At 43.9% G+C, this 26,610-nt stretch overlaps 2 protein-coding genes across 3 annotated transcripts in view; both read left to right on the top strand.

Annotated features, from left to right (window-relative positions):
* LOC127308577 (probable pyridoxal 5'-phosphate synthase subunit PDX2) overlaps positions 1 to 23,283 on the top strand; it is a 75,526-nt gene extending 52,243 nt beyond the window's left edge. Inside the window, exons 1-7 of one of the 2 annotated variants that reach the window (XM_051339439.2) lie at positions 20,676 to 20,948; positions 21,044 to 21,171; positions 21,899 to 21,986; positions 22,074 to 22,147; positions 22,288 to 22,479; positions 22,634 to 22,731; positions 22,831 to 23,283. In XM_051339439.2, the coding sequence (XP_051195399.1) occupies positions 20,891 to 20,948; positions 21,044 to 21,171; positions 21,899 to 21,986; positions 22,074 to 22,147; positions 22,288 to 22,479; positions 22,634 to 22,731; positions 22,831 to 22,963 (771 nt within the window). In that variant the 5' untranslated portion in view covers positions 20,676 to 20,890 and the 3' untranslated portion in view covers positions 22,964 to 23,283. Of the gene's footprint in view, positions 1 to 20,675; positions 20,949 to 21,043; positions 21,172 to 21,898; positions 21,987 to 22,073; positions 22,148 to 22,287; positions 22,480 to 22,633; positions 22,732 to 22,830 lie in introns of those variants that run through there. The other variant, XM_051339440.2, reaches the window with a different exon arrangement.
* Positions 23,284 to 23,736: 453 nt separating this feature from the next.
* Positions 23,737 to 26,184, top strand: LOC127308581 (protein TRI1). Its single transcript, XM_051339442.2, has 2 exons — positions 23,737 to 24,136; positions 25,686 to 26,184. Exons 1-2 carry the CDS (start codon positions 23,843 to 23,845, stop codon positions 25,809 to 25,811), a joined length of 420 nt encoding a protein of 139 aa, XP_051195402.1. The 5' UTR covers positions 23,737 to 23,842; the 3' UTR covers positions 25,812 to 26,184.
* Positions 26,185 to 26,610: the final 426 nt, after the last annotated feature.

The raw sequence follows: 26,610 nt of genomic DNA, 5'->3' as shown, positions 1-26,610 counted from the left end.
GGAAGGCATCGAATCATTGTTTCTCAAACCCTAGTTTTCATATTCGTCGAGTACTTTTCGGCTGAAACCTTCGAGATCTACTTGCCCTCTACATCCAACTAAACCCTAGTCTACGATCCGTAGGCATTGACAAGTTAATACCTTGTCACCTAGGGGCCCACACGTGTGGGCGGCGCGGCCCAAGGGGGGCACCCCCCTATTGTGTGGCGGCTCCGTAACCCCTCCGACTCCGCCTCTTCGCCTATTTAAAGCTCACTGACCTAAAACATCGAGACGGAAAAGCCACGGTACGAGAAACCTTCCAGAGCCGCCGCCATCGCGAAGCCAAGATCTGGGGGACAGGAGTCTCTGTTCCGGCACACCACCGGGACGGGGAAGTGCCCCCGGAAGGCATCTCCATCGACACCACCGCCATCTTCATCACCGCTGCTGTTTCCCATGAGGAGGGAGTAGTTCTCCATCGAGGCTAAGGGCTGTACCGGTAGCTATGTGGTTAATCTCTCTCCTATGTACTTCAATACAATGATCTCATGAGCTGCCTTACATGATTGAGATTCATATGAGCTTTGTATCACTATTAGTCTATGTGCTACTCTTGTGATGTTATTAAAGTAGTCTATTCCTCCTTCACGGTGCAATGGTGACAGTGTGTGCATCGTGTAGTTCTTGGCGTAGGTTATGATCATAATCTCTTGTAGGTTATGGAGTTAATTATTACTATGATAGTATTTATGTGATCTACTCCCCCTTCATAGTGTAAAGGTGACAGTGTGTATGCTATGTTAGTACTCGGTTTAAATTGCAAAGATCTATTATGCTCTAAAGGTTACTTACATATGAATGTCGAATGTTGTGGAGCTTGTTAACTCCGGCATTGAGGTGCTCTTGTAGCCCTACACAACGAATGGTGTTCATTATCAAACAAGAGTATATGTAGCACAAAGGAAGAGAACTTATTTATTATGTGATCAATGTTGAGAGTGTCCACTAGTGAAAGTATGATCCCTAGGCCTTGTTTCCAAACATCGAATCTCCGTTTATTTACTGTTCTGTTGCATGTTTACTCGCTGCCATATTTTATTCAGATTGCTATTACCACTCATATACATCCATACTACTTGTATTTCACTATCTCTTCGCCGAACTAGTGCACCTATACATCTGACAAGTGTATTAGGTGTGTTGGGGACACAAGAGACTTCTTGTATCGTGATTGCAGGGTTGCTTGAGAGGAATATCTTTGACCTCTTCCTCCCTGAGTTCGATAAACCTTGGTTGATCCACTTAAGTGAAACTTGCTGCTGTTCTACAAACCTCTGCTCTTCGAGGCCCAACACTGTCTACAAGAATAGAAGCACACGTAGACATCAACGAGTAAAGAGTACTTGTCAGAGACGAGGTTGAACAAGGTATCGTGATATCGATGATCAAACCTCGGACAAGTAAAATATCGCGTGACAAAGGGAATCAGTATTATATGTAAATGGTTCAATCGATCACTAAGTCATCGTTGAATATGTGGGAGCCATTATGGATCTCCAGATCCCGCTATTGGTTATTGGTCGGAGAGAAGTCTCAACCATGTCTGCATAGTTCGCGAACCGTAGGGTGACACACTTAAGGTTTGATGTCGTTTGAGTAGATATGGAATATGGAATGGAGTTCGAAGTTTTGTTCGGAGTCTCGGATGGGATCCAGGACATCACGAGGAGTTCCGGAATGGTCCGGAGAATAAGATTCATATATAGAAAGTCATATTCCAAGTTTGGAAATGATCCGGTGCATTTATGGAAGGTTCTAGAAGGTTCTAGAAAAGTCCGAAAAAACGCACTATGGAAGGTGGAGTCCCGAAAGGACTCCACAACCTTGGCCGGCCAACCCTAAGGGGAGGAGTCCCAGGTGGGCTCCACCAAGGGTGGCCGGCCACCCCACCTCAAGGAAAGATGGGAGTCCCACCTTGAGTAGGACTCCCCCCTTTAGTAGGTTTCCCACCAAAGGTAGGTTTTGGAGTTGGGGTCTTATTCGAAGACTTGGGAGACAAGACTTGGGGCTTCCACCTATATAAGGAGGAGCAAGGGGAGGGAGCCGGCCACCCCAAGGCCACTAGTTGGCCGCACCCCCTGGCCGGCGCCCCAAACCCTAGCTACTCCCCAAACCCTAGCCGCCTCCTCCTCCACCACAACTCCCGCAGCGCATAGGCGAAGCCCTGCCGGAGTTCTCCACCACCACCGGCACCACGCCGTCGTGCTGCCGGGATTCCGAGGAGGATCTACTACTTCCGCTGCCCGCTGGAACGGGGAGAAGGACGTCGTCTTCATCAACACCGAACGTGTGACCGAGTATGGAGGTGCTGCCTGATTGTGGCACCGTCAAGATCAAGATCTTCTACGCGCTTTTGCAAGCGGCAAGTGATCGACTACATCCACCCCGAGATCTAATCTCGTTAAGCTTTGCGAATCTTTGCGGGTTAGTCTCTTCATCTCCTCGTTGCTACCGTCTACTAGATTAGATCTTGGCTTGTGTTTCGTTCTTGCGGTAGGAAATTTTTTGTTTTCTATGCTACGAATCCCATCAGTGGTATCAGAGCCGTTTCTATGCATAGATTGGTTGCACGAGTAGAACACGATTATTTTGTGGGCGTTGATGCTTTGTTGTCTTTACTTCGAGTACTTTGCATCTTTGTGGCATAGTGGGATGAAGCGGCTCGGGCTAACTTTACATGACCGCGTTCATGAGATTTGCTCCACGCTCGACATGCAACTTGTATTGCATAAGTGGCTTTGCGGGTGTCTGTCTCTCCTACTATAGTAAAGATCCAATTTACTCTTTCTATTGACAACACTAGTATCACCGTTGTGGTTCATGTTCGTAGGTAGATTGGATCTTATGCGAAAACCCTAAACCACGTAAAATATGCAAACCAAATTAGAACCGTCTAACTTGTTTTTGCAGGGTTTGGTGATGTGATATGGACATAATGTGATGATGAATATGTATGAGATGATCATTATTGTATTGTGGCAACCGGCAGGAGCCTTATGGTTGTCTTTAAATTTCATGTTGAGTAGTATTTCAAAGTAGTTGTAATAGTTGCTACATGGAGGACAATCATGAAGACGGCGCCATTGACCTTGGTGCTACGCCGATGATGATGGAGATCATGCCCGTTGATGATGGAGGATCATGTTCGTGCTTTGGAGATGAAGATCAAAGGCGCAAAGACAAAAGGGCCATATCATATCACATATGAATTGCATGTGATGTTAATCCTTTTATGCATCTTATATTGCTTAGATCACGACGGTAGCATTATAAGATGATCCCTCTCACTAAATATCAAGATAATAAAGTGTTCATCCTTAGTATGCACCGTTGCTAAGACTTGTCGTTTCGAAGCATCTCGTGATGATCGGGTGTGATAGATTCTACATGTGCATACAACGGGTACAAGCCAGTTTTGTACACGCGGGTACTAAGGTTGCCTTGACGAGCCTAGCATGTACAGACATGGTCTCGGAACACGGGATACCAAAAGGTAGAGCATGAGTCATATGATTGATATGATGAACACTTGGGTGTTCGCCATTGAAATTACATCTTGTTCGTGATGATCGGGCTTGGTGTGGTGGATTTGGTTCGTGTGATCACTAAGAAAATGCGAGGGATATTGTTTTGAGTGGGAGTTCACCTAGTTTTTAATTTTGTTAAATTAAAATTTGAACTCAATTTGTCATAAACTTAGTCTAAACTATTGCAAATATATGTTGTAGATCATGGCGTCCCCATCAATCAGTTTTAACCAGTTCCTAGAGAAAGAAAAGCTTAAAAGCAATGGTAGCAACTTCACCGACTGGTTCCGTCATGTGAGGATCTTCCTCAATGGCGGAAATCTGCAATATGTGCTTGATGCACCGCTAGGTTCCCCACCACCTCCTGTAGTATCCGAGGAAGAAAAGAATGCTTTCGAGAATCGGGCTAAAGTGTACTCTCAAGTTCAGTGTGCAATCCTATGCAGTCTAGAGGCAGAGCTCCAAAAGCGTTTTGAGCACCATGACCCCTGTGATATGATCAATGAGCTCAAAGTTATCTTTGAAACTCATGCGACCGTGGAGAGCTATGAGGCCTCGAAGCAGTTCTTTGGCTGCATGATGGAAGAGGGCAGCTCCGTTAGTGAGCACGTGTTCGCTATGTCCGGACACGCGAAGAAGCTCAGTGACTTGGATCCCCAACCAGCTGGGTATTCATCGTGTTCTCCAATCACTGCCACCAAGTTACAAGAACTTTGTGATGAACTACAATATGCAGAACATGAACAAGGAGTTACCTGAACTCTTCTCCATGCTAAAATCTGCTGAGATTGAGATACAGAAAGAGCACCAAGTGTTGATGGTCAATAAGACCACCAAGTTCAAGAAGCAGGGCAAACCTAAGAAGGACCTTAAGAAGGGCGGCAAGAAAGCTGCCGCGCCTCCTGAGAAGCCTAAGGGTGGCCCTAAACCTGATACTGACTGCTATTACTGCAATGGGAAGGGGCACTGAAAGCGGAATTGCCCCAAGTACTTGGCTGATCTGAAGAGTGGCCTTGTCAAGAAGAACAAAGGTATATCTTATATACATGTTATAGATGTTTATCTCACTGGTTCTCGTACTAGTGCCTGGGTATTTGATACTGGTTCGGTTGCTCACATTTGTAACTCGAAACAGGAACTACGGAATAAACGAAGCCTAGCGAGGGATGAAGTGACGATGCGCGTTGGAAATGGATCCAAGGTCGATGTGATCGCTGTCGACACGCTCCCTCTACATCTACCATCGGGATTAGTTTTAGACCTCAATAATTGTTATTTGGTGCCTGCGTTGAGCATGAACATTATATCTAGATCGTGTTTAATGCAAGACGGTTATTCATTTAAGTCTGAGAATAATGGTTGTTCTATTTTTATGAATAATATCTTTTATGGTCATGCGCCTAAGAAGAATGGTTTATTTCTATTAAGTCTCGATAGTAGTGATACACATGTTCATAATATTGATGCTAAGCGAATTAAATTGAATGATAATTCTACTTATATGTGGCACTATCATCTTGGTCATATTGGAGTGAAACACATGAAGAAACTCCATTCCGATGGACTACTTGAGTCACTTGACTTTGAGTCACTTGATAGATGCGAAGCATGTCTAATGGGAAAAATGACTAAGACTCCATTCTCTGGTATTATGGAGCGAGCTACAGACTTATTGGAAATCATACATACCGATGTGTGTGGACCAATGAGTGTAGCCTCGCGCGGTGGTTATAGTTATGTTCTAACCTTCACAGATGATCTGAGTAGATATGGGTATATCTATTTCATGAAACATAAATCCGAGACTTTCCAGAAGTTTAAGGAATTCCAAAGTGAAGTAGAAAATCAACGTAACAAGAAGATCAAGTTTTTGCGTTCTGATCGCGGAGGCGAATATCTGAGTTATGAGTTTGGCATGCATTTAAAGAAATGCGGAATACTTTCACAGTTGACACCGCCGGGAACACCACAGCGCAATGGTGTGTCCGAACGTCGTAATCGAACTCTCTTAGATATGGTTCGTTCTATGATGTCTCTTACTGATTTGCCGTTATCGTTTTGGGGTTATGCATTAGAGACAGCTGCATTCACTTTAAATAGGGCACCATCTAAATCCGTTGAAACGACACCGTATGAATTATGGTTTAATAAGAAACCTAAGCTGTCGTTCCTTAAAGTTTGGGGTTGCGAAGCCTATGTAAAAAGTTACAACCGAACAAGCTAGAACCCAAAGCGGAGAAATGCGTCTTCATAGGATACCCTAAGGAAACTATAGGGTATACTTTCTATCACAGATCCGAAGGCAAAATATTTGTTGCCAAGAACGGAACCTTTCTTGAAAAGGAGTTTCTCACTAAAGAAGTGACTGGAAGAAAAGTAGAACTCGACGAGGTTACTAAACCTTCTCTCGTTGATCAGAGTAGCGCGATGGGAAGATGTTCTGTGCCGCCGCACCGTATATGAGAGGAAGCTAATGATAATGATTATGAAACTTCGAGCGAAGTAGCTACTGAACCTCGCAGATCGACAAGGGAACATACCACTCCAGACTGGTATGATCCTTGTCTAAATGTCATGATTGTGGACAATAATGATGAGGACATGATGCGTGCAGTTAACACACGTCCGTTGGGAACCCCAAGAGGAAGGTGTGATGCGTACAGTAGCAAGTTTTCCCTCAGTAAGAAACCAAGGTTTATCAAACCAGTAGGAGTCAAGGATCACGTGAAGGTCGTTGGTGACGGAATGTAGCGCGGCGCAACACCAGGGATTCCGGCGCCAACGTGGAACCTGCACAACACAATCAAAGTACTTTGCCCCAACGTAACAGTGAGGTTGTCAATCTCACTGGCTTGCTGTAAACAAAGGATTAGATGTATAGTGTGGATGATGTTTGTTTGCGAAGAACAGTAAAGAACAATTGCAGTAGATTGTATTTCAGATGTAAAGAATGGACCGGGGTCCACAGTTCACTAGTGGTGTCTCTCCCATAAGATAAATAGCATGTTGGGTCCACAGTTCACTAGTGGTGTCTCTCACTAGTAGATGTAAAGAATTGACAAATAAAGAAGGCATAACAATGCACATACATATATCATGATGAGTACTATGAGATTTAATCAGGGCATTACGACAAAGTACATAGACCGCTATCCAGCATGCATCTATGCCTAAATAGTCCACTTTCAGGTTATCGTCCGAACCCCTTCCGGTATTAAGTTGTAAACAACAGACAATTGCATTAAGTATGGTGTGTAATGTAATCAACACAAATATCCTTAGACAAAGCATCGATGTTTTATCCCTAGTGGCAACAGCACATCCACAACCTTAGAACTTTCTGTCACTGTCCCAGATTCAATGGAGGCATGAACCCACTATCGAGCATAAATACTCCCTCTTGGAGTTACAAGTATCAACTTGGCCAGACCCTCTACTAGCAACGGAGAGCATGCAAGAACATAAACAACATATATGATAGATTGATAATCAACTTGACATAGTATTCAATATTCATTGGATCCCAACAAACACAACATGTAGCATTACAAATAGATGATCTTGATCATGATAGGCAGCTCACAAGATCTAACATGATAGCACAATGAGGAGAAGACAACCATCTAGCTACTGCTATGGACCCATAGTCCAGGGGTGAACTACTCACACATCGATCCGGAGGCGATCATGGCGATGAAGAGCCCTCCGGGAGATGATTCCCCTCTCCGGCAGGGTGCCGGAGGCGATCTCCTAAATCCCCCGAGATGGGATTGGCGGCGGCTGCATCTCTGGAAGGTTTTCCGTATCGTGGCTCTCGGTACAGAGGGTTTCGCGACGAAGGCTTTAAGTAGGCGGAAGGGCGGAGTCGGAGGAGTCACGGGGGCCCCACACGCTAGGGCCGCGCGGGCCCCCCTTAGGCCGCGCCGCCCTAGTGTGGCGGCGCCCCGTGGCCCTGATACGTCTCAAACGTATCTATAATTTCTTATGTTCCATGCTAGTTTTATGACAATACCTACATGTTTTGTTCACACTTTATGATGATTTTATGCGTTTTCCGGAACTAACCTATTGACGAGATGCCGAAGTGCCAGTTCCTGTTTTCTGCTGTTTTGGGTTTCAGAAATCCTAGTAAGGAAATATTCTCGGAATTGGACGAAATCAAGGCCCACGATCTTATATTTCCACGAAGCTTCCAGAACACCGGACAGGCACCAGAGGGGAGGCCCAGGGCCTCCACATAACATGGCGGCGCGGCCAGAGGGGGGGGCGCGCCCCCCTACTGTGTGGGTCCCCCGTGGCCCTTCCGACTCCGCCTCTTCGCCTATAAGAAGCCCCCTGACCTAAATCTTCGATACGGAAAAGCCACGGTACGAGAAACCTTCCAGAGCCGCCGCCATCGCGAAGCCAAGATCTGGGGGACAGGAGTCTCTGTTCCGGCACGCTGCCGGGACGGGGAAGTGCCCCCGTAAGGCATCTCCATCGACACCACCGCCATCTTCATCACCGCTGCTGTCTCCCATGAGGAGGGAGTAGTTCTCCATCGAGGCTAAGGGCTGTACCGGTAGCTATGTGGTTAATCTCTCTCCTATGTACTTCAATACAATGATCTCATGAGCCGCCTTACATGATTGAGATTCATATGAGCTTTGTATCACTACTCATCTATGTGTTACTCTGGTGATGTTATTAAAGTAGTCTATTCCTCCTTCATGATGTAACGGTGACAGTGTGTGCATTATGTAGTACTTGGTGTACGTTATGATTGTAATCTCTTGTAGATTATGGAGTTAATTATTACTATGATAGTATTGATGTGATCTATTCCCCCTTTCATAGTGTGATGGTGACAGTGTGCATGCTATGTTAGTACTCGGTATAATTGCGTTGATCTATTATGCACTCTAAGGTTATTTAAATATGAACATCGAATGTTGTGGAGCTTGTTAACTCCGGCATTGAGGTGCTCTTGTAGCCCTACACAATTAATGGTGTTTGTCATCCAACAAGAGAGTGTAGAGTGGTTTTATTATGTGATCAATGTTGAGAGTGTCCACTAGTGAAAGTATGATCCCTAGGCCTTGTTTCCAAACATCGAATCTCCGTTTATTTACTGTTCTGTTGCATGTTTACTCGCTGCCATCTTTATTTCAGATTGCTATTACCACTCATATTCATCCATATTACTTGTATTTCACTATCTCTTCGCCGAACTAGTGCGCCTATACATCTGACAAGTGTATTAGGTGTGTTGGGGACACAAGAGACTTCTTGTATCGTGATTACAGGGTTGCTTGAGAGGGATATCTTTGACCTCTTCCTCCCTGAGTTCGATAAACCTTGGGTTATCCACTTAAGGGAAACTTGCTGCTGTTCTACAAACCTCTGCTCTTGGAGGCCCAACACTGTCTACAAGAATAGAAGCACACGTAGACATCAAGCACTTTTTTGGCGCCGTTGCCGGGGAGGTAAGGTAAAAAGTATTCATATCCTCCGACTACTAAGCTATTTCCTAGCACTGTTGCCAGTGTGTGAGTGCTCGAAGCTATTTCCTTTAGATCCTGCAATTGCATCTTTTTGTTTCTTGTTTTACACTAGTAAGGCATAATGGAAAACAACTGTGAACTTTTTATTCTATTTCCTGAGTTAAGACATGGATTGTTTGCTGCGAAAATTAAAAAAACCTATGGAATCTTATTTGCATGCTAGTAGCAATGATATTAGTATGAACGCTTTGAACACCATTGTTGCTAATGATATGGAAAATTCTAAGCTTGGGGAAGCTGGTTTTGATGAGCATTACATTTTTAGTCCCCCAAGCATTGAGGAGAAAATTTTCTTTGATGATACTTTGCCTCCTATTTATGATGATTATAATGATAGTGGTCTTTTGGTGCCGCCTACTATGGAGAGTAAATTTTATTATGATTATACTATGCCTCCTACACTTGATGAGAATAATAATGATAGCTACTTTGTTGAATTTGCTCCCACTACAACTAATAAAAGTGATTATGCTTATGTGGAGAGTAATGATACTTTTATGCATGTGAATAAGAATGCTTTATGTGATAGTTATATTGTTGAGTTTGTTCATGATGCCACTGAAAGTTATTATGAGAGAGGGAAACATGGCTATATGCATCTTAATAATATTAAGTTTCCCCTCTTTGTGTTGAGAATTTTGAAGTTGCTCTTGTTTTATCTTCCTATGCTTGTCACTTTGTTCTTCATGAATTTGTTTATTTACAAGATTCCTTTTCATAGGAAGTGGGTTAGACTTAAATGTGTTTTGAATTTGCTTCTTGATTCTCTCTTTTGCTTCAACTCTTATTTCTTGCGCGAGCATCATTAAAATTGCTGAGCCCATCTTAATGGCTATAAAGAAAGAACTTCTTGGGAGATAACCCATGTGTTTATTTTGTTACTGTTTTGTTGAGTCTTGGAAGTTGTTACTACTATACCAACCTATCCTTATCTTATTTTATTGCATTATTGTGCCAAGTAAAGTCTTTGATAGCAAGGTTTCAATCTAGATTTGGATTATTGCGCAGAAACAGATTTCTGTCTGTCACGAATTTGGGCAGGGTTCTCTGTAGGTAACTCAGAAAAATCTGCCAATTTACGTGCATGATCCCCAGATATGTACGCAACTTTCATTCAATTTGAGCATTTTCATCTGAGCAAGTCCAGTGCCTCTAAAAAATTCGTCTTTACGGACTGTTCTGTTTTGACAGATTCTGCCTTTTATTTCGCATTGCCTCTTTTGTTGTGTTGGATGGATTTCTTTGTTCCATTGACTTCCAGTAGCTTTGGGCAATGTCCAGAAGTGTTAAGAATGATTGTGTTACCTCTGAACATGTGAATTTTTGATTATGCACTAACCCTCTAATGAGTTTGTTTCGAGTTTGGTGTGGAGGAAGTTTTCAAGGGTCAAGAGAGGAGGATGATATACTATGATCAAGAAGAGTGAAAAGTCTAAGCTTGGGGATGCCCCCGTGGTTCATCCCTGCATATTTCAAGAAGACTCAAGCATCTAAGCTTGGGGATGCCTTGGGCATCCCCTTCTTCATCGACAACTTATCAGGTCACCTCTAGTGAAACTATATTTTTATTCCGTCACATCTTATGTACTTTACTTGGAGTGTCTGTGTGCTTTTATTTTCGTTTTGTTATTTTCATTCTCTGAATAAATTCATGCTTGTGTGGGAGAGAGACACGCTCCGCTGTTGCATAAGAACACATGTGTTCTTCGCTTTACTTTTAATGTTCATGGCGGAGTTGAAAACCGCTTCGTTAATTGCTATTTGGTTGGAAACAGAAAATGCTGCATGTGGTAATTGGTATAATGTCTTGAATAATTTGATACTTGGCAATTGTTGTGCTCATATAGATCATGTTTAAGCTCTTGCATCATGTACTTTGTACCCATTAATGAAGAACTACATAGAGCTTGTTAAAATTTGGTTTGCATGATTCGTCTCTCTAAGTCTAGATATTTTCTGGTTGAGGTGTTTGAACAACAAGGAGACGATGTAAAGTCTTATAATGTTTACAATATGTTCATATGTGAGTCTTGATGCACCGTTTTATACTTGGGTTTGCTTCAAACAACCTTGCTAGCCTAGCCTTGTACTGAGAGGGAACTCTTCTCGTGCATCCAAATTCTTGAGCCAAAAACTATGCCATTTGTGTCCACCATACCTACCTACTACATGGTATTTCTCTGCCATTCCAAAGCAAATACTTCATGTGCTACCTTTAAACAATTCAAAAGCTATTATCTCTTATTTGTGTCAATGTTTTATAGCTCATGATGAAGTATGTGGTGTTTTATCTTTCGATCTTGTCATTTACTTCTGACAGACTTTCACAATGGACTAGTGGCTTCATCCGCTTATCCAATAACTTTGCAAAAAGAGCTGGCAATGGGGTTCCCAGCCCCAACTAATTAACTTTCATTAATAATTCTCTTCACATGTTTTGCTCTGATTCATCAGTAAGCAACTTAATTTTGCAAATAGACACTCCTTCATGGTATGTGATTGTTGGAAGGCACCCGAGGATTCGGTTAGCCATGGCTTGTGTAAGCAAAAGGTTGGGAGGAGTGTCATCCATAAATAAATAAAAAACTAAACTAAAGTACATGTGTAAACAAAAGAGAAAAGGGATGATCTACCTTGCTGGTAGAGATAACGTCCTTCATGGGAGCCGCTCTTGAAAGTCTGGTTGATAAGGTAGTTAGAGTACCCGCTACCATTCGTTGACAACAACAAACGCCTCTCAAAACTTTACTTTTATGCTCTCTATATGATTTCAAAACTTGAAAAGCTCTAGCACATGATTTAATCCCTGCTTCCCTCTGCGAAGGGCCATTCTTCTACTTTATTGTTGAGTCAGTTTACCTACTTCTTTCTATCTTAGAAGCAAACACTTGTGTCAACTGTGTGCATTGATTCTTACATATTTACCTATTGCACTTGTTATATTGCTTTATGTTGATAATTATCCATGAGATATGCATGTTACAAGTTGAAAGCAATTGCTGAAACTTAATCATCCTTTGTGTTGCTTCAATGCCATCTACTTTGAATCTATCGCTTTATGAGTTAACTCTTATGCACGACTTATTGATGCTTGTCTTGAAAGTACTATTCATGAAAAGTCTTTGCTATATGATTCAGTTGTTTAATCATCATCTTTACCATTGCTTTGAATCACTTCATTCATCTCATGTGCTTTACAATAATGTTGATCAAGATTATGTTGGTAGCATGTCACTTAAGAAATTATTCTTGTTATCGTTTACCTACTCGAGGGCGAGTAGGAACTAAGCTTGGGGATGCTTGATACGTCTCAAACGTATCTATAATTTCTTATGTTCCATGCTAGTTTTATGACAATACCTACATGTTTTGTTCACACTTTATGATGATTTTATGCGTTTTCCGGAACTAACCTATTGACGAGATGCCGAAGTGTCAGTTCCTGTTTTCTGCTGTTTTTGGTTTCAGAAATCCTAGTAAGGAAATATTCTCGGAATTGGACGAAATCAAGGCCCACGATCTTATATTTCCACGAAGCTTCCAGAACACCGGAGAGGCACCAGAGGGGAGGCCTAGGGCCTCCACACAACATGGCGGCGCGGCCAGAGGGGGGGCACCCCCTACTATGTGGGTCCCCCGTGGCCCTTCCGACTCCGCCTCTTCGCCTATAAAAAGCCCCCTGACCTAAATCTTCGATACGGAAAAGCCATGGTACGAGAAACCTTCCAGAGCCGCCGCCATCGCGAAGCCAAGATCTGGGGGACAGGAGTCTCTGTTCCGGCACGCCGCCGGGACGGGGAAGTGCCCCGGGAAGGCATCTCCATCGACACCACCGCCATCTTCATCACCGCTGCTGTCTCCCATGAGGAGGGAGTAGTTCTCCATCGAGGCTAAGGGCTGTACCGGTAGCTATGTGGTTAATCTCTCTCCTATGTACTTCAATACAATGATCTCATGAGCTGCCTTACATGATTGAGATTCATATGAGCTTTGTATCACTACTCATCTATGTGTTACTCTGGTGATGTTATTAAAGTAGTCTATTCCTCCTTCATGATGTAACGGTGACAGTGTGTGCATTATGTAGTACTTGGCGTACGTTATGATTGTAATCTCTTGTAGATTATGGAGTTAATTATTACTATGATAGTATTGATGTGATCTATTCCCCCTTTCATAGTGTGATGGTGACAGTGTGCATGCTATGTTAGTACTCGGTATAATTGCGTTGATCTATTATGCACTCTAAGGTTATTTAAATATGAACATCGAATGTTGTGGAGCTTGTTAACTCCGGCATTGAGGTGCTCTTGTAGCCCTACACAATTAATGGTGTTTGTCATCCAACAAGAGAGTGTAGAGTGGTTTTATTATGTGATCAATGTTGAGAGTGTCCACTAGTGAAAGTATGATCCCTAGGCCTTGTTTCCAAACATCGAATCTCCGTTTATTTACTGTTCTGTTGCATGTTTACTCGCTGCCATCTTTATTTCAGATTGCTATTACCACTCATATTCATCCATATTACTTGTATTTCACTATCTCTTCGCCGAACTAGTGCGCCTATACATCTGACAAGTGTATTAGGTGTGTTGGGGACACAAGAGACTTCTTGTATCGTGATTGCAGGGTTGCTTGAGAGGGATATCTTTGACCTCTTCCTCCCTGAGTTCGATAAACCTTGGGTGATCCACTTAAGGGAAACTTGCTGCTGTTCTACAAACCTCTGCTCTTGGAGGCCCAACATTGTCTACAAGAATAGAAGCACATGTAGACATCAGGCCCCACTTCGTTTCTTCCTCGGTCTTCTGGAAGCTTCGTGGAAAAATAAGCCCTTGGGTGTTGATTTCGTCCAATTCCGAGAATATTTCCTTACTAGGATTTCTGAAACTAAAAACAGCAGAAAACAGCAACTGGCTCTTCGGCATCTCGTCAATAGGTTAGTGCCGGAAAATGCATAATAATGACATATAATGTGTATAAAACATGTGAGTATCATCATAAAAGTAGCATGGAACATAAGAAATTATAGATACGTTTGAGACGTATCAGGACACTGCGACGTATGAAGAAGCGATGATGAGCCCAGATTCCAACAAATGGCAAGAAGCCATGAAATCCAAAATGGGATCTATGTATGATAACAAAGTGTGGACTTTGGTAGATCTACCTGATAGCTGCAAGGCTGTTGAGAATAAATGGATCTTCAAGAGAAAAACAGATGCTGACGGTAATGTTACTGTCTATAAAGCTCGACTTGTCGCAAAGGGTTTCCGACAAATTTAAGGTGTTGACTACGATGAGACTTTCTCACCTGTAGCGAAGCTAAAGTCTGGGAGGATTTTGTTAGCAATAGCTGCATTTTTCGATTATGAGATTTGGCAGATGGATGTCAAAACGGCGTTCCTTAATGGTGACATTGAGAAAGAGTTGTATATGGTACAACCCAAAGGTTTTGTCGATCCTAAAAATGCTAACATGGTATGCAAACTTCAGCGTTCCATTTATGGACTGAAGCAAGCATCCAGGAGTTGGAACCGACGCTTTGATAAGGTGATCAAAGACTTCGGGTTTATACAGTGCCATGGAGAGGCCTGTATTTACAAGAAAGTGAGTGAGAGCTCTGTAGCATTCCTGATATTATATGTAGATGACATATTATTGATTGGGAATGATATAGAACTATTAAGTAGTGTAAAAGGTTATTTGAATAAGTGTTTTTCAATGAAGGACCTTGGTGAAGCAGCGTACATTTTAGGCATCAAGATTTATAGAGATAGATCAAGACGCCTAATAGGGCTTTCACAGAGTACATACCTGGACAAGATTCTAAAGAAGTTTAGAATGGATGAAAGTAAGAAAGGATTCTTACCGATGTTGCCAGGTAAGGTCTTGAGTAAGACTCAAGGTCCGGCTACGGCAGAAGAAAGAGAGAGGATGAATCAGATCCCCTATGCCTCGGCAGTAGGCTCTATCATGTATGCCATGTTGTGTACTAGACCGGATATAGCGCATGCTGTTAGTTTGACTAGCAGATATCAAAGTGATCCAGGAATGGAACACTGGACAACGGTCAAGAATATCCTAAAGTACTTGAAAAGAACTAAGGATATGTTTCTTTGTTATGGCGGTGACCAAGAGCTCGTTGTAACCAGTTACACCGATGCAAGTTGGAACACTGATCCTGATGACTCTAAGTCTCAGTCTGGGTACGTGTTTATATTGAATGGTGCTGCGGTAAGCTGGTGCAGCTCCAAGCAGTGCACGGTGGCGAAGTCTTCAACAGAATCATAATACATAGCGGCTTCGGAGGCTTCATTGGAAGCGGTATGGATGAAGATGTTCATTGTTGAGCTTGGTGTGGTTCCTAGTGCATTGGACCCACTAGTCATTTATTGTGACAACATGGGTGCCATCGCCAATGCACAAGAACCAAGGTCACACAAGAAGCTAAAGCATATCAAGCTGCGTTTTCATTCGATTCGCGAGTACATCGAAGATGGAGAAGTAAAGATTTGCAAAGTACACACTGATCTGAATGTAGCAGATCCGTTGACTAAAGCTCTCCTTAGGGCAAAGCATGACCAACACCAGAAAGCCATGGGTGTTAGGTACCTTACAATGCAATCTAGATTATTGACTCTAATGCAAGTGGGAGACTGTTGGAGATATGCCCAAGAGGCAATAATAAATTGGTTATTATATATCTTTGTGTTTATGATAAATGTTTATATACCATGCTATAATTGTATTAACCGAAACATTGATACATGTGTGTTATGTAAACAACAAGAAGTCCCTAGTAAAGCCTCTTGTATAACTAGCTTGTTGATTAATAGATGATCATCGTTTCATGATCATGAACATTGGATGTTATTAATAACAAGGTTATGTCATTATGTGAATGATGTAATGGACACACCCAATTAAGCGTAGCATAAGATCACGTCTTTAAGTTCATTTGCTATAAGCTTTCGATACATAGTTACCCAGTCCTTTCGACCATGAGATCATGTAAATCACTTATGCCGGAAGGGTACTTTGATTACATCAAACACCACTGCATAAATGAGTGGTTATAAAGGTGGGATTAGGTATCCGGAAAGTATGAGTTGAGGCATATGGATCAACAGTGGGATTTGTCCATCCCGATGACGGATAGATATACTCTGGGCCCTCTCGGTGGAATGTCGTCTAACTAGCTTGCAAGCATATGAATGGTTCATAAGAGACCACATACCACGGTACGAGTAAAGAGTACTTGTCAGAGACGAGGTTGAACAAGGTATCGTGGTACCGATGATCAAACCTCGGACAAGTAAAATATCGCGTGACAAAGGGAATCGGTATCGTATGTAAAAGGTTCAATCGATCACTAAGTCATCGTTGAATATGTGGGAGCTATTATGGATCTCCAGATCCCGCTATTGGTTATTGGTCGGAGAGAAGTCTCAACCATTTCTGCATAGTTCGCGAACCGTAGGGTGACACACTTAAGGTTTGATGTCGTTTGAGTAGATATGGAATATGGAATGGAGTTCGAAGTTTTGTTCGGAGTCTCGGATGGGATCCAGGACATCACGAGGAGTTCCGGAATGGTCCGGAGAATAAGATTCATATATAGGAAGTCATATTCCAAGTTTGGAAATGATCCGGTGCATTTATGGAAGGTTCTAGAAAAGTCTGGAAGAAACGCACTATGGAAGGTGGAGTCCCGGAAGGACTCCACAACCATGGCCGGCCAACCCTAAGGGGAGGAGTCCCAGGTGGGCTCCACCAAGGGTGGCCGACCACCCCACCTCAAGGAAAGGTAGGAGTCCCACCTTGAGTAGGACTCCCCCCTTTAGTAGGTTTCCCACCAAAGGTAGGTTTTGGAGTTGGGGTCTTATTTGAAGACTTGGGAGACAAGACTTGGGGCTTCCACCTATATAAGGAGGACCAAGGGGAGGGGGCCGGCCACCCCAAGACCACTAGTTGGCCGCACCCCCTGGTCGGCGCCCCAAATCCTAGCTACTCCCCAAACCCTAGCCGCCTCCTCCTCCACCACAACTCCCGCAGCGCATAGGCGAAGCCCTGCCGGAGTTCTCCACCACCACCGCCACCACGCTGTCGTGCTGCCGGGATTCCGAGGAGGATCTACTACTTCCGATGCCCGCTGGAAACGTGTGACCGAGTACGGAGGTGCTGCCCGATTGTGGCACCGTCAAGATCAAGATCTTCTACGCGCTTTTGCAAACGGCAAGTGATCGACTACATCCACCCCGAGATCTAATCTCGTTAAGCTTTGCGAATCTTCGAGGGTTAGTCTCTTCATCTCCTCGTTGCTACCGTCTACTAGATTAGATCTTGGCTTGTGTTTCGTTCTTGTGGTAGGAAATTTTTTGTTTTCTATGCTACGAATCCCATCAGAAGCGCCACCGTGATGACGACGACGAGGCGGGGCCATCATCGAAGAAGAATAAGTAGTTTAAAATAATTTATATGTAATTTAATTATGTTTTTTCGAAGTTTTATATGTAATTTGTTTATGTTGAACCGATTTGAATATTTGTAAAGAGTTTTCTTCTATCTATTTAAATTATTTTTAATGTTTGGGGTCGGTCTTTAGGGGACGCGACTGGGGAGCGACGTGCCCCAAACACGGCACGAACAAAACACATCCCTCAAACGCTCGATCCGGCGCGGTTTGAGGGACGGTTTGAGAGACGCGACTGGAGATGCTCTTAGCCAACGGCACCGTTGTTCCCGTGCCAGACGTGCCCTTTTGGCCCACATGTTAAGTGTTCAATTAACTTGGATTTTTAATTATTTTAATTGTTATGTGTATCATCGTTAAATTAATCGGTGTACTGTATGATGTTTCAATTTTGCATTTGTCGGTGTCTATGGTGATTGCCGAGAAGACTTGACTTTTGTTAGTTAAAAATAAAGTTTCTTATCTATTTCACGTTACTTAGAGCATCCCCACTCGTTGGCGCTCCCCACGCCCAAATCCGGCGAAATTTTCGTCCGGATTGGATGAAGATTTGGCGTGGGGAGCGCCGAAGTTCCAGCCGTCCCCCCGGCAGGAAACCCCCAACCTCGACCATTTGACATATTTCAAACAAATTCAACATAAAATTTAACAAGTTCGGCAAACAAGAGTACGAAAATTGCTGAAACAAATTCGGGTATAATCAGTACAATGTTTAACAAGTGCTGAAACAAATGAAGCACACAATTTCACAATTTTTCAAACAAATTAAGACAGACTAGTTGGCATCGGCGTTGGCGTTGCCTCGGAGCCTCCATATGTGCTCCACCAGATCATCTTGCAGCAGCTGATGCATTGTAGAGTCTCGAATCTCCTGGCGCATAGCAAAGAAGGCGGCCCATGATGGAGGCACCTGGTGATTAGGCTGTGCAAGAGGACCCTCTCTCTCATATGGTGCTTCTTGCTCAGCCAGAGGAACCGGATGCTTTCGCTCAGCCGACCATTGATCACATAGTCCACCGGAGGAGCATGACCCTCAACAAGCTTGGAAAAGACCGGGGAGCAGTTTAGGACGTTGATGTCATTGTTGGATCCAGGCATACCAAAGAAAGAGTGCCAAATCCAAAGATCATGGGTAGCCACTGCTTCAAGTATCACAGTGCAGCCTTTTTTGTGACCCTTGTACATTCCCTGCCACGCAAACAGACAGTTCTTCCATTGCCAATGCATGCAGTCAATGCTTCCAAGCATCCCTGGAAAACCCCTAGCTTCATTTGTTGCAAGGATCCTCTGAGTGTCTTCGACAGTGGGTGATCTCAAGAAATAGTCCCCGAACACTGCTATGACGGCCCTGCAGAACCGGTAGAAACAATCAAGGGCGGTGGACTCCGCCATCCGAAGATAGTCATCTGCAGTATCACCGGGAGCTCCATACGCCAGCATCGTCATAGCCACTGTGCACTTCTGCAGTGACGAAAATCCAACCAAACCAGTGCAATCCGCCTTGCATCTGAAGTAGGGATCAAAGTGGCGGATGGCATACACAATTTGCAGAAATAGCTTTCTGCTCATCCTGAAACGACGCCGGAAAACACTCTCACCGTGCAATGGATTGGCGGCGGAATCTGGGCAACAAGCCGGCGGGGTGGTGCCGGCGGCGAGAGAGATACGAGGGGTGGGGGAGATTTTGAGCGACGTGGCGGTGGGGTTCGTGCGTCGAGTCACCGACAGATCGGGCCCTTCCCCGCTTTTCACTCGTCCGGAGTCCCCGAGCGCTCCCCGGGGGGCCGAGGGTGGCGTGGGCTCGCCGGATGGATGAAGGGCCAAATCCGGACGAAAACGAGGAACCGGGGGCGCGACTGGGCCGAATTACGCCGTCCAGATGGAAAAAACGCTCGCCGGGGGCCTCGACGGGGGCACGAGTGGAGATGCTCTTACTCTTTTTAATTTTATAGGTGTGGAGATGCTTTAAATATAAAACAGGGACAATCGGGCATGATATACTCAACTGAACATATTTCTCAAAGCCCTATAAGACCAGGTTCATGACCTCTTTTTCTGGAAATCATTGGCATGGAAGTTGCAATTAAAACATCGATAGGTTAAAATGTAGGAAAACATCAGCATGAAACATAGAAAGAAAGACACAATTCCACTTGATGAAACTATATGTTCTTGTGGGTACTTTAAATTGTTTAATCAATATCAAGATGGAATTCAATTCGGTATCAATCAATTTTTCGTACTTTAGTATCTCAATTGATAGAAGTATTCTTCGACGTTAATATGTAGGAGTGAAACCCATGCAAGATAGAACATGTGGGTAGCAATTTGTCAGAAAGAACAAAAGTAAAGAAGCTCCCTTTATAATGATGACGATTTAGCTTTATTTGTCAACTACTACAATATATGCAAACGAATAAAATAAAAACAAAAAATCCAAGAAAGTTCAAAGTTAAGCCCTTTCAAGTCAATGTCCTTTGATATTCTTTTCACATCTTGACTCTTTTCCTTGCTCTTGAACCCTAACAGGTAACCACTAAATACTAAATATGCAAGCTAAACTGATATTCTAGCTAAAATCATAAATCATATTGTAGCTAAGGCACATGCTTCAGTTAATAGAATGTCAAAATGCCCATTCCTTATGAAACCACCATAAAAGACGAAAATGTGAGCCATGTAAACTAGTGGCCCAACATATTCGAGGATGAAGACAAGATACATACACGAGAGGGACACTATTGCCAAATACATACAAGTCCAACAAAGGAGATGCATACACTATAACATATTTTTTGACGGTAAAATCATCTACCAAAGACTAGAAAGAACTGACAATTTTTAATAGTGTTAGCGCGATAAACATCATGTTCACAAGAAACTAACTAAATTTTATCTGAACTAACAAGTATTTTTTTTTCGGTGAGCCAAACTGACTGGTATGTTCAATATTTGTTTTTAGGGTTGAGGAATTTTATTTTTTTGATTGAGGGCAAAAAACCGATGGGCAAGAATGCACTAGGCCTGGTGGGCTGACGGTGTCACAGGCTCACAGCCGCCACTCGAGCCCGCCTCCTACCCAGCGAGAACGGACGGCCGGGACTGTCCCGCCGACGATCGGGCGGGCAGCGCTGCTCGCCAGCGGTGCCGTCTCCGTCACCCACTCACCGCGTGTGGCGGCGGCCGCCCACGCCGACGTGCGCCTCCTTCCTCCCCTCCCTTCCCAATTCCCGTGACGTCACCACCCTTTCCACCCACCCTCCCGAACCGCACCACACTTCCCGAGGCAGGCGAGAGCGGCAATGGCTGCGGTGGTCGGCGTCCTCGCGCTCCAGGGCTCTTACAACGAGCACATGGCCGGTGCGTTGCGTGCTCCCACCTTCTCCGCCGTTTTTTTTCTTTCTCTCGCCTTTGGTTGGTTGGTTGACGTGTTCTTGGTTCCGGTATGGGTGCAGCGCTGAGGAGGATCGGGGCCAAGGGCGTGGAGGTGCGGAAGCCGGAGCAGCTGCTGGGCCTCGACTCGCTCATCATCCCCGGCGGCGAGAGCACCACCATGGCCAAGCTCGCCAACTACCACAACCTCGTACGTCCCTATTCCGTTTCTCACATGGACAATCCCGTCGTCCAATCTTCTCTGTTCGTCTGAATTCCCGATACTGCCTGCTGTGTGTGTTCATGAAGGCTCTGCCAAATGTCTCTGAAATCTGTGCATCAGTAGTGGCACGGTAATACGATATGATTGATGCTCACCGGTGGGGTGAGAAATTGGATTGAAGTGATAAGGTTCTTTCTTGGTTATATTTTGCCGAAAATAGATCAGGTGGATTAGTACTAGTACACTGCTCTAGTAATTGGCAGCACGTCGAAAATGAATCAGGTGGGTTAGTAAACTGCACTGGTAATTGTCCGCACATCGAAAATGAATCAAAGTGGGTTTGTACATTTTACTGCTATAATACCGTCAAAAATGAATCAAGTGGTTGCGTGGCTTTGTCGCGCGAAAGGCGATTAGTGTATTCATTACTAAATTGCGATTAAACAACTCTCTCTTTGCCGGACTAGAGGAGCACCGTCTGCTCCCAATCTGTACATTGTACACATTCTCCCCTGTTTTTAGAAAACAAAGAGATGTTATATTAATGCTTCATTGCATTTGTCAAAGGAAAAGAGAACTGCGTCGAAGGCAAATTGAATTACTGTCTATGTGTAGTGACTGTCGAGGAGAGATTTGTCACAAATATACTCCTCGTTACCTGTTTATTTACTTGTAATGTAAAATGCTCAGATATTCAACTTCATCTGCTTTGCAGTTTCCTGCACTTCGAGAATTTGTCAGTGCAGGAAAACCTGTATGGGGAACCTGTGCTGGGCTCATCTTCCTTGCAAACAAGGCAGTAGGTACCACCCATTATTAGACGGCTTTATACTTTTCTCCATGAGATTAATTGATGTACCATTATGACCAATAAGCAATGTAACCTGCAGGGCAAAAAACAGGAGGCCAGGAACTTGTTGGGGGACTAGATTGTACTGTCCACCGTAACTTTTTTGGGAGTCAGGTACTTGGAGGAAAACATTGTCTATTTATGGCTGAATTAGTTGTTAGTGTCATTTGAATTGTATATCTTTGGAAGTTTTTCAGATGAATGCACAGGAACGTAAGCACCATGTTTGACTACGAACTATATTTCTCTTGCAGCTTCAAAGCTTTGAAACAGAACTTTCAGTGCCGATGCTTGCGGAGAAGGAAGGAGGAAATCATACATGCCGTGGCGTATTTATACGAGCTCCTGCTATATTGGAAGTTGGAGCAGATGTTGAAGTATTGGCTGATTGCCCTGTTCCCGCTGGTAGACCCAGCATTACAATTTCATCTGGCGAGGGTTTGGAGGTTTGCTTCTTCTTCTCCTGAGTTTTATCCTAGCATTCCTAGATTCTGTTAGTAATTAGCTCTCTTTCGAACCAATTAGAGTTTGTAGGGGATTTGTTGGTCGATGGGAATCAAATATTTACAGGAACTGATGTGCAATGCAATAATCTCGCAGGACGAAGTGTACTCCAAAGACAGGGTGATTGTCGCAGTACGTCAAGGGAACATCCTTGCCACCGCGTTCCACCCAGAATTAACATCAGACTCTAGATGGTTAGTAATCTTCGTCCGTGCCAGTTCATGTTATTTGTTTCACCTCTCAGTGGTTAGGGTGCAAACTCTGAACCATGCTTGCGCTCTGCTCCTGGGCAGGCATCGCCTCTTCTTGGACATGGACAAAGAATCTCAATCGAGGGCCTTATCTGCGTTATCACTATCAGCATCTTCAAGCGAGGCGGGAGCCGTGGAGAAGAATAAGCCTCTTGATCTGCCCATCTTCGAGTAGGACTAAGAAAACTAAAGTTTGATCATTCGCTTGTGTGAGGAAAGGGTTTTGGGCAATGTGTTATGCTCACTCCAGGGTATATTTTCTTGCGTCAAAACTGTACCGATCAAAATAAGCACATTTGTGCTCAACAGTCAACACTATGATATTGCTGTGAGAAAGAAGCTGAGCAGCTGAATATGTGTTATTGTAGTACTACAAACCTTAGTGACGGGGGTTATTACAGATGTACTACAACGGTTACAAATACATACTAAAATCTGTTGTCGTTTTGACACAGAAATTTTCAGTACATTGGTAGATAAGGTTGCTTTATTTTATATCAACTTCATTTTAGAAATACAGTGTAGCTTTGTCCGAAGGAAGTTTGACCAAATTCGCTGGAAAAATTATGAGCATCTACAATATCAAATCAACGCAATATGAAAATATGTTTAATGATGCTTCTAATGATATTCTGTCAACTTTGTAAGGCTGCCTTTGACATGGTTGTGGATTGTAATAACCATGTCTTTACTCCACCCGTCCCATAATTCTTATCTCTCTGTTTTCTCTGGCCACTCTACAACAAATTGAAATATGAGTATAAGTTTAGGGCCGCAATTCAGCAACGAACTGTACACTGTAGGCACTAGAGCACATCTAGTCTTCTAGTTTCAAGGTTGCTGAACACTGATGTTAGGCCGTGAATTGTCAGACAGATCGTATTTACGAACATACCCAAGGGCCCGAGTGTAAAAGCGGCAGGTCTCCTCCTCCTCTTCTCCCCACTCCCATCTCGCAAATACAAATCGGCATTCCAAACCCTAAACCCCGCAAAACCCTCGCCCTCCCTCTCCTCCGCCGTACTCCACCCAAGCCACCACCCATCCCACGGCGATGTCGTCGGCGGCGGCCAGGGCTCTCCGCGGGTGCCGGGCCCTCATGGCCAACTCCTTCTCCTCCTCCGCGGCGGCGGCGGGGGGCAAGAGGCCCGCATCGGCGGCGGCGGTCAAGCCCCCGAAAAAGGTGATTACCAAGGACGACGCGACGGAGGCGAAGAACATGCGCGGGATCATGCGGCCGCTGCCCGTCTCCGAGGCCCTCAGCAAGTTCCCCGGCGGCGGCCCCGAGATCTCCCGCGCCGGCGCCATCAAGATCGTCTGGGCCTACATCAAGGGCCAGGGCCTCCAGGTAGGACCCGTCCCTACTTCTTAACTTATCCCTGCCGCTATTTACCTGCTCTTGCGTGATGTGATGTGATGTGGTCTCTTCTCTGGAATGGTGGATTTGGGTTTTGAAGGAAGTAGACCCCATTTCGGTCGATTTGGTTACGGATTCCTGTCAAATTCTAGGTACTGTAGTGGTTGGGGCTGGGGGAGAAGGAAACCCCCACCTGAAGCCTATGGGCTTGTTTACTTCTAGAGTATTTATGGGGATGGAAGGGGATTATTCCGTATCCCGGAAAATCCCCACTAGTCCATTTACTTCTCCGGTTTTGAACGACATAATCCCCTCCCATCCCCACATTTTTTGCCTAAATCAAAAACTCTCCATCATACTAGTGTATTTTTGGGGAGGGGTATTTGAGGGGATTGGGTGAACACCAAATCCCCTCCCATTCCCATACCCATTGGGAAGAAAAATACGAGAGAAGTAAACAAGGCCTATGATTGTAGCTCGAGGTTTGCTGCTATTTTATTGTTTTGATCTAGTCCCTGAATGGAACTTGACAAAAGTTTCAGGCATCTGCTTCCATATAGGAATAGTATTAGTTTTGTCAACCCTGGTAAATTTCCTGGCTCTGGCTACTCCACAGTGCAGTTCGTTCCCCATTTCTGTGTGTTTAGATAGAGACCGTGTAAATCTCACTTTAGTGGAGATGATAGCTTGCTGGCATTATTCATATGTGCTTGAGGTTTGTTGAGGTGTACCTTTTGTACAGTCAAGTTAATGGGCATGACCACTTTATGTTCAAATTTTCATGTTCAGTTTCAGTTGTCTTTGGAAATGTTGCTATGATATTACAAATTTTGTAGTTTCACGGTTGCCTTCTAGTCTTCTATAGCACATCGTCAGTAACACTTGCTGAACACTGATGTTCACAAGGTTCTTGTGTGGTAAGGCAAAATTTGCTGTCGGTGGAATGTGATATATATATAGTTATAATTGTTTAATTACTAAATGTATGCATCGTTGATTGATTGATTTATTGTCCCTTCTTAATTGCAAGGTTGAACCTATATAGTATGACCTACTTTTCTATACCTGAAATAGTTAATTGTTTCCTTTTGAAGTCTATTTTGCACTTGCAAATTTATAAACCATAATGTTGATCAGTTATACTGATGGTGTATTATCTATTAACTGATTTCTGTTAAATTGCAACTGACTGATCTATAGGCTGAAGTTTACTCTGATTTTTTTGCCTAACCACGTACTGATGCTGTTACTTGTGATCCCCTCTGTAATGACTAATTGTCTGTATTGATTACTTGATTGATTGTACCTTCTTAATTGCAAGATTGAACCTATATATGACCTAGTTTTCTTCATCTGAAATAATTAAATAGTTCACATGTGAAGTCTACTTTGCACTTGCAAATACATAAACCATTACAGCAATTGGCTACACCGATGTTGCATTATCTATGGGCCGATTCAGTTAAATTGCAACTGGCTGCTCTACTGGCTTGTAATTTGTGTGATCCTGTAATACAAATTCACTCTACATGATTTGCAGAACCCAGCAAACAAGAGGGAGATCCTCTGTGACGAGAAGCTCAAGAACCTGTTTGCTGGGAGGGACAAGATCGGGATGATGGAGATCACCGGGCTGTTGAACCCTCATTTCATCAAGACTAAGTAGAGCAGCCAAGTGGGGGCCAGCACTGGTGCTTTCAGCTCTGAACCAGTGTTGGGAAGCTTCTTTTGCGATTCATGTTAAGCCAAACATTCCACTAGGTAGTTAAGTCGCTGTGATCGTGTTAAGACTTTAGACTTTCTTCACCATTAAGGTTTGGGGGTTTCACTGCTGCATGTAAAGAGGATTCCCTGTGTTTTGTGGTTCGTAGCTCCTGCCATCCTGCCAGGGCACCCGCATGCACGTTGATGTGGTTCAGTGTTTAGTCTGTCAATGCCACATTGTCCTGGTCATATATATCATGCTGGTCTAGTTGCAGCTAATGGTGAATTTGTGACACGCAGGTTCTGGTCAATCAAATGTGTGCTAAAGTTTTTCACTCTTGTTGCGAACATGGTGATTTTAGGGTTACTTTGTGCATAGAATTGTTTGTCTGTTTGGCCACAGCCTTTGATTGCTTTCCTGCCGCCTGTTACATACCAGAAAATTTCTCTGTTGTCGTTCAAGTTGTGCGTGTAGATGCCTTGCAATTTCATACACATCGTAGTACATAGAGTAGTGTTGTACGTTGTGACAATTTGAAAATTACAATAGTGTCCTTGCGTTTTACAATAAACACCCCACATGAAAACTCGGAAACGCCTGATGTAGATTGACACTCCAGCGTGGCAGCCATTGCCTCCGCTGGGGATGAGACCACTTGGGGAAGCCGCAGCGATGGACGCTACACCGAGGTCCATGAAGATCCTCACCCGAAGAAGCTCGTGCCATGTTGGCCGAGCGCAGCAGGGCCACCCTTGTGGCC

The sequence above is a fragment of the Lolium perenne genome, chromosome 6 (genome assembly GCF_019359855.2).
Source record: "Lolium perenne isolate Kyuss_39 chromosome 6, Kyuss_2.0, whole genome shotgun sequence".
Taxonomy (NCBI): Eukaryota; Viridiplantae; Streptophyta; class Magnoliopsida; order Poales; family Poaceae; genus Lolium; species Lolium perenne.
Note: the sequence above shows the minus strand (reverse complement) of the source record. Positions and strands in the feature narration are given on the sequence as shown.

Coding starts and splice junctions, on each gene's coding strand:
- LOC127308581 (XM_051339442.2), top strand. CDS start 23,843: ATGTCGTCGGCGGCGGCCAGGGCTCTCCGCGGGTGCCGGGCCCTCATG. Junction 24,137..25,685: donor TCAAGGGCCAGGGCCTCCAG/GTAGGACCCGTC, acceptor CATGATTTGCAG/AACCCAGCAAACAAGAGGGA.